This window comes from Microtus ochrogaster, chromosome 21, assembly GCF_000317375.1.
Source record: "Microtus ochrogaster isolate Prairie Vole_2 chromosome 21, MicOch1.0, whole genome shotgun sequence".
Classification (NCBI taxonomy): Eukaryota; Metazoa; Chordata; class Mammalia; order Rodentia; family Cricetidae; genus Microtus; species Microtus ochrogaster.
Genome location: NC_022022.1, coordinates 7,168,595 through 7,176,461, shown reverse-complemented (window position 1 = coordinate 7,176,461; position 7,867 = coordinate 7,168,595). Strand labels below are relative to the sequence as shown.

At 45.7% G+C, this 7,867-nt stretch overlaps 1 protein-coding gene across 1 annotated transcript in view; it reads right to left on the bottom strand.

The window, feature by feature from the left end:
* Positions 1-1,185: 1,185 nt before the first annotated feature.
* The window catches only part of Tbx15 (T-box 15), a 106,487-nt gene continuing 99,805 nt past the window's right edge, over positions 1,186-7,867 (bottom strand). Inside the window, exon 8 of the mRNA XM_005357091.2 lies at positions 1,186-2,072. Within this exon, the coding sequence (XP_005357148.1) occupies positions 1,288-2,072 (785 nt within the window). The 3' untranslated portion in view covers positions 1,186-1,287. The remainder of the gene's footprint in view (positions 2,073-7,867) is intronic.

Sequence of the window (7,867 nt, the reverse complement as noted above, 5' to 3'; positions counted from 1 at the left end):
AAATGGAGAGCTACAGACAGGTAGAAAGGGGGCAGAACACCCATCTGCAATTCTCTCCGGTGTGTCAGGGTTTCTCTTGCGTGGGACCAGGGGCAGATCGTCTAGGTCAGCACCTTGAATCTGGCATTTGAAGCTAAGCCTGTCTTCCGTGGCTTTTTTTGGTATCGCCTGGGAGAAAAAGCCATTCTTCATTCTCCACGCCCGTTTCCCTCACCCTGCCAGGCTGCCGTGGAATGGCACTCCCATATAGTGCGCCTCTCTCCTGGGTCTCTGTGGTCAGAGCTGTGGAATCCAGCATTCCTTGTCCAAACCCTTCTCATCGGTACCCTTGACTAGAAGCTGGGTCCCAAAGAGGCTTGCTCTCCAATAACACCATCATTTTTTTCTAAAACTTTAGGGGCTAACCAAACCCAAACTATTCTCCTTGGCGAATTCGATCTCCTCACTTGTTCACATCTTCTCAGTCTCGTCATCCGCTTTCCTCTGCTGCTGTCGGTTCTCTTTCTCTGTCCCAGCTCTTCTCACCCTGTCTTTCCACAGGCACCGTTAGGATGTCAGTGATGGCACACTGAAGGAAGAGAGCCGAAAGTTTCAAAGCAATTTCTCTCAGGAAGCCAAGTCCAGCTGATGTCTTTCCACCGCAGTGATGTTGAGAGGTTCTAAGGTACATGGTTCATTCCAGAAACATGGTAAGCTGCAAGGGAGAAAGGCTAAAGGCTAATGATGACCCAATCCATCTAGGGTTGTATACAGATAGATTGTTGATGTAAGCACCCACTCTGGGCCTCCCTCCATAGAGTTCACCCAGTTCAGAGTCAGTGTAAAGAATGTTTGTGTTTGTAATACTTTGTGTATGCATGTGTGTGCATGAATAGAGGCATGTAAGTTTGTATGTGTGTGTGTGTTTGTGTCTGTCTGTCTGTGCATGAGTCTGTATGTGTAACTTTTCTTGGCTGCTACATGCTAGCATCTCCATCAATATTATTATAAAATGATTATTCGTCTCTTCAAGGCCACTCTGTCATACACAATGCTTTTTATAAAACTAAGAGTTTGGGAGGCAGAAGAATGACCACTGAGTTATGGATGATGCACTCCAAGGATCCTTCAGTGGTATCTATTGCTCTTCTCTGTTTTCCTTATCCAGAAAAACAAAGCAAAAACAAAAACAAAAACAAACGCACAATTCCTATTTTCCCAAGGCACGGGATTCCCAAAGAGGAAGCTCCACCCACAGAGATTCTGGAGTCTTGACTGCCATCACCTCCATGGTGCTTGGACTGCTCTTTAAACCATGTGGACGGACATCTGGGAGGAGGAGCCTGGGACTGCCCCATACTGTCGCCCGTCGCAGGTGTTGGCAGCCTGCTGACTGTTAGCTGCAGGGCTGATCATATGCATGCCATGCTCCATCCCTGTGGGCAGGTATTGCCTCTCTCCAAAGGCCCCATTGGAAGGAGAAGAGCAGAGTAAAGTGCTTTGAGATGCGCTCAGTTTTTCTGGGCTTGCAGCTAGCCTGGGGGAGGTGGGGAAATTGTATCCGTACAGATTGTAGGGATTGTGCAGGGAGAAGGCATTGTAGGAGCTCTGCTGCATGTGGCTGCCACCAAACATGTGCGGTGAGGAGGAGCTGGACGCTGCATTGCCTGCCTGCATGACATACTGAAACTGGGAAGTGGGGAAGGACCCCAACTGGCCACCATAGGCTTCCATCTTGCTGTTGCTAGGCAACGAGGGAGGTGTTGGTATTCCTGAGATCAGAGATGGAGTCCTCTGAGGCATGAAGGTTTCAGAGGGCTGAGTGGCTGAAGCTGTGCCACTCTGGAGCCTGTTGTAGCCACTGTCACTCAGCCCTGGATAGCTCTGCAAGGCAGCCATGTTGCTGCGGGCACACGGTGGATACTCAGAGAGATTCAGATTACAAAGCTGGCTTTCTCGACAGCCCACGTTGAAAGTATTGGGGGCCAAATGAAAAGTTGGAGGAGAACAGGATGGAGATAAGAGATGAGAAGAAGCCGAAGGGGACGGTGTCCCGGTGCTGGAGGTGGTTGGGGAAGTACCTGTGCTGCCCCCTGAAAAATAAAACATGAATTTCATTGATTAAGATTAGTCTGTCTAGGCTCAAAATCCTACATTTCTATAGATCAATTGCTTCCTTTCACGTCAGAAGGTGATGTCACATGTTTGAGCACACAATACAAAGGAAAGAACAAAGGATGACGTGAGACTCTGAGTCTTGGCATTTCTTTCTGGTCTTAGTCATACTCTAAAAGTTTAGACCAAACCTTCAGTGTTCAGTTTTTTATATTCTTACCATCAAAGCCACTTCCTAATAAGACTTTCGGTGATCCACAGTAGAAGCTACTATCTCAGATCTTCCATGGTCCAGGCAAATGTGTAAGGTCTATATTTCATCAAGTAACACTTTCCGATTATGCAAACTTTAGTAGAATGCCAAAACAGGACGCTAACCTTATCAGGATGGAACATGGTGCCAAGTCAGGACTTAGGCCTGAGAAAGCACAGCAAACGAACCTGAGTGGTGGAACCTGAGACATTATTTTGGAGGTCTGGCATATCATATCAAAGACATGTGATAAGTATAGTTATAAGATGCAGACTAAAGCCAGGCGATGGTGGCGCACGCCTTTAATCCCAGCAGTCGGGAGGCAGAGGCAGGCGGATCTCTGTGAGTTCGAGACCAGCCTGGTCTACAGAGCTAGTTCCAGGACAGGCTCCAAAAAGCCACAGAGAAACCCTGTCTCGAAAAAACAAACAAAAAAAAAGATGCAAACTAAAGTGAATCAGGACTAACTTAAAATCACAGTCCTGAGGATCTGCTGATCTTAAGAGTTGTACACGTAATACTTGAGTGTGGATGTGTATGAAGCCAGACTAGCCATAAACTAGCCGAGTGTTAGCTGAATGGATTTGGCTCTTGGCTGGCTCTGCACACAAACCCTGCGGCCCCACGACCCCCTTGGGTTTAATTTTCTTCATCAGAGATGACGCATCTGGTAAGATCAGTGGTCCTGAAGCTGAGAAGTCCTGCTTTGAAAAGGCTGCTATGCCAGGATTCAACCCCTAACCAACTAAAGTGGAGTTTCTGGGCATGAGAATTCCACATCAGCATTATCTCAAAGCTCCTCTAATGTGCAGCCGGGATGGGAAGTTGATGATGCCATGTGAGTTCCTACTTCACAGTGCGCAGACCAGCGATTCTGAAATGCCTATGTTCGTGCGTGTCAGCTGGAGGGCCTATGAAAACAGATGGCAGACTCTGTTTGGTTTCTGAGTCTGTGTATACGGGGAAAGCTTGAGGATGTACATATCAGGCCCAGAGGTTGTACTTTACAACAGAAAATCTCTACGACTCCTGTTTCCAAATGACCCTGTGTCTGCCTCGCAAAGGTCATTAGCCATGTCGATGGTAGGCTAAACTAAGGGTTGAGGCTCCAATGGACTAAGAATCAATCCAAGCCAACCTTCACCAAAGATGGTCTCCAAATAAGAACGCCAAAGGTAACCTTTGCAAATACCCATCTTTTGGGGGGGGGCAGGAAGCATCTGCTCTCTACCTCTTTCAATGGACTTCAAAGGCAATAAGTGCTTGGAGTAACTGAACCTTCACCAAGTTCTAGAATATTCAGCTGCTTTGTCCTCTCTAGAATCCTTCTTGAATTCCTTTCCTTGTACCCATATGGTGCTTCTCCTAATTGTTGAGAACCATGCTCCTTCAAGGGACAACATGTCTTAGGTTTCCAATAACTCTTGTTGAGGCTCGGAGAAATTAAGCATCATTAGAAGGGAAGTATTTTTCAGATGAAAAAGAACAGGACTGCGTTTTGCTTCATTTTAATCGATGAAGAAAACCAAGAGCATTCCAGATGTACTGGGAAAACATCTTTAGTATTCTAGGAAAGGAATAAGCTGGTAGAGGGAACAAAAGGCCTTGGCCTAGATCACAGGCAAAGTGGGGGTATTGGTCGTAGAGGTAAAGATTGGACTTTGTTAGGATTTTGTTCAGAGTTAAATTTTTATAGCTCAATATCATCTCTTCCATGGTCAAAGGGATTTCCCTCAGTAAACTTTCAGATCCAACTGGCATTTAAAGACAAGCCAATCAGCTGCTAATTTAGAGTCATATCAAAAAAAAATCTCTTCTCATAACAAATTCCTATAAAAAAAAAAACTAAAATAGTTTTGGTTCGACAGTCTTTGACAGTCTGTGATAAAGCTGGCATTGCCCAAAACTACAAGCAGCTGGTCACAGTGGGAGGAGCTTCTCCAGTTCAGAGCCACACACTGTGACTCTATCACTGCGTTCTCCACAGAGGCGGAAGAAAGGGCTTGAACCAGTGAGCCTCATTTTCCCTCCTTTTCATACTATGGTTGTGTCTAAAGATTAAAGGAAGTATGATTGTCAACTCCAAGTGCTTTCCGAGGCATCATTTTAATCTAAGGAGGGAGTCCTGGAAGGGGAAGCTTCCAGGAAGCAGAAGCAGGGCATCTCATCTTCCTGCTGCTGAGTAGTCAGACGCCTCTTTCCCTCTATATCCTACAGAAAGCTCAGAGATTTCTTTTTTTCCTCTTTGAGGCACCCGACATACGCTTTCTGCTTTTCCGCCCCTAAATGCCACGAACTTTACTGTAGTAGAGTGCTGTGGCCCAAACGGAGAAACTTGACTCCAGCTGTAAAGAGATTAGTGGTTTTACGAGATCTGAATATAGTCCCCTGTCTTTGAAAATAGTCCTGCTCTTCCTGGTCTGGGGTTTATGTGACCCCTGAGGAGACCACCTGTTCGGCACACTGTCTCATCGTGTTGGAGGTGAGCTCCAGCCGGCGCAGGCCTCAGCCCTGCAGCCGGAAGTGCAGAATGGAGTAGATGACGTTCTACAACTCTAAACGGTTTTCTCAGATGGCCCAAGATGGAATGAATGGTACTGATTTAAGGCCTCAATTGGTTTCACTACAGAAGAAAAAAAAAGGGAGAAGAAGAAGGGAAACTATTAACAAGTTACAGGGGTTTCTGCCGAGCAGATGAGAGGCACATGTTAAAAAGTTTGTAGTCAGCTTGCTTTGGCTTTTAAATGACATTCACTGGAAATGAGACTTGGTGGCCTGCTGAGCTTCAGGGGGGTGGGTGGGAGCCTCCATATGAGCAAGTGTTTGAAGGAGAGAGTAAGCCTGTCCAAAAGAGGGTCACGTTGCTCCCATCCACTTTGAAGAAACATTGTTATGCACTTAAAGTACTCAATACAGATAAGAAACTAGTTCTCAGAGTCCACATTGAGAGAGAGAGGACTGTGGTATTCATTTTGTAGAGTGGCCAACTGAGATACTGAGAAGCCTTTATTCTCTTATGATATAACAGCTTGTCAGATGTTAAACAAGATTGGGAATGCCAGCCAAGCGCTAAGCAAGCTTAAGGAGGCAGCCGAACCACCCTATACATTTCATCACCTGGTTAACAGAGACCTCTCATCCCAAAACGTCAGGGCTAGGTGGGAAACCAGGCTGCCTCTCAGAGCAAAACTTGTCCCCCTGACCATGACAGTGTCCCTTTTGTTCATCCCCACCTCCTCGGTCCCTGCAAGGTCATATACTCTCTAAGCATCTTGACATAAATTTGCTTAGTAGACAAATGTGGACTGTAGACATGCAGGAACCTGCTATCTTACAAGGGGCCTTGATTGATTAGCATCTCCTCCAAGCTATAGGCTCCGTAATTATATATGTGGGATTTCTAATAACTCCTTTCTGGGGACATTTTGAGAAATTAAAAAGTGACATTAAACGTGCTCTTTCGTGGGAGAAGGGGTAAAGAATGGGAAAGAAACCTTGAAGAACATTCACTCCAATGGAGATGGCTCCTGCGTGTTGGCTTCTGTCTGGGGAGAGCAAGGCATGTGGGCTTCTATACCACTAATGGGCATGTTGTCATAAGATGTATGTGCCATAGTATTTCAGGCTAAAAGAACCTCTGGGGTGTGAATGATAAGAGACATAGTGAATTGACAGCTCTGGGCCAACTGAGCCATGTTGACAAAGGTACTCCAGTTCCTCTTTGAATGCTCTGCCCTTCCTCCCTACTCTGTGAGCCCATGAAGCAAATGAACTGTTCTATGGCTCTATTTCTTCTCGGATCAAACAAAGCAGAACTGATTGAATACAAGTAAGTAACCAATGGGGCCTTCCCCCATTGTCCTCAGAGATCCTAGCCCACTTCTAAGACAGGATTAAAACATAATGACATTACGAACTTCATATTCTTAGGGTAATCCAGAACTCATCTCCACCATCCCTCCCAGCTCCCTACGTCGTAATGAACTCAGGGACTGAAGTGAGGAGGCATGCATTAACATGCATATGCAACATTAACTTGTGCCAGTCTTCAAGGCTAAGAGCCAAAACAACCAAGAATGCATACTTAGCGGTGAGCCCATATGAGGACAATAACCTAGAATACACTTGTGTACCATGAAGACAAGCTAAATGTGTCCATGAAAATCCTGAATCCCAAACCTGCTGACTTTGGTATCTTTAAATTGATCACTTCCAGATTGTAACATGGGGGGTTTCACAGACAACTTTCTTTGGAGTTTATTTCGTTGTACTGTACACACACACACACACACACACACACACACACACACCACCCAATAAGATAAAACCCCATCTGGATGAATAAAGAATAAATTTCCATGTAATTAATTACTTGTTCTCCTGGCGAAACTCTTCTCTCCTTATAACCTGATGCCATCCGTCCCTGAAGAGTGCTGGTTCCCAGTGTATTCCAGACACGGAAGAGGTAAAACAGCAGCCGCCCATGAACTGATCCCAGTGCACAAGCCCAGAGGCCATAAAGTTTAATGCGCATGGCAACAGAGAAATGTCCCTCAGCTGAAATGAGAACTCTTCTCAGGACACAAATGTGAGAGCATCATGGTCCTAACGGGAATTGTCTGGTTTCCACCAGAGGAAGATGGAAACCGCCCTCATCACTTCCATAGCTCCAGATGTATTCTCTTTCCAATAGCCTTGCCCACCCACTCTGCTCTGTACCCGGTCCTATGTTGCCCCGTTCCCTGGGCATTCCATCCCCATGTCTTCGCCTCCCTCACTTGCTTTTCACGCTCGTTTTCAGCCTTTCCTGTCACATGTGTCTGTTGTTATTGTCACTTTAGCTGCCTCTCTCTGGGGAACAATGCTTGCTTTCTTTCTGGGAAGCCAGCCTTCTTCCTCTCTCACACTTCACCTCCAGGAAAGGCGTGTGTACCTGGCCTGGAAAACGCAGTATCGTATTTCCCCTACCACTACAGTAATTGATTCTGAGGGGACCCAATTAGAATCAAAGAGATTTGGTGAGATTTTGCTAAAACCCCTTGATCACAGGCACATGCTCCTTCCCTTTAGAGGGAAAGCAAAAATATCTCGGGCCAAGGATACTCTCTAAGCTATCGCAGGGGACAGTTGAAACTAAAGTCACCGTGGAGGAAAGCAGAGTGGAAAGAAATGGGGCGTGTTCTGGCCAGAGTTCATAACTTAGGCTTTGCCTAAAGAAACTGCTTGAATCCTTCCTGCCTTTTAAGCCAATGAGTTTTGCTTTTATAATTTGCTATTTTTATATTTACATAAAAATTCTAGTTGATATATGTCTCTGATTCTATGAGGTTTTTTTTTCCTGTGAATCTGAAGGTCTGAGAATATTAGGATAAATCTGGAGAAGAAGAACATAAAAATGAGAGTGGAGGGGAAGGTCTGTGGACCCTTTGTCAGGTGGAAGCCGTGGCTGAAGCCCGTGACCAGCAGTAACAAGGGATTTGAACTGTTTGAATGCCTGACAGGTACCTGGCCCAGATATAT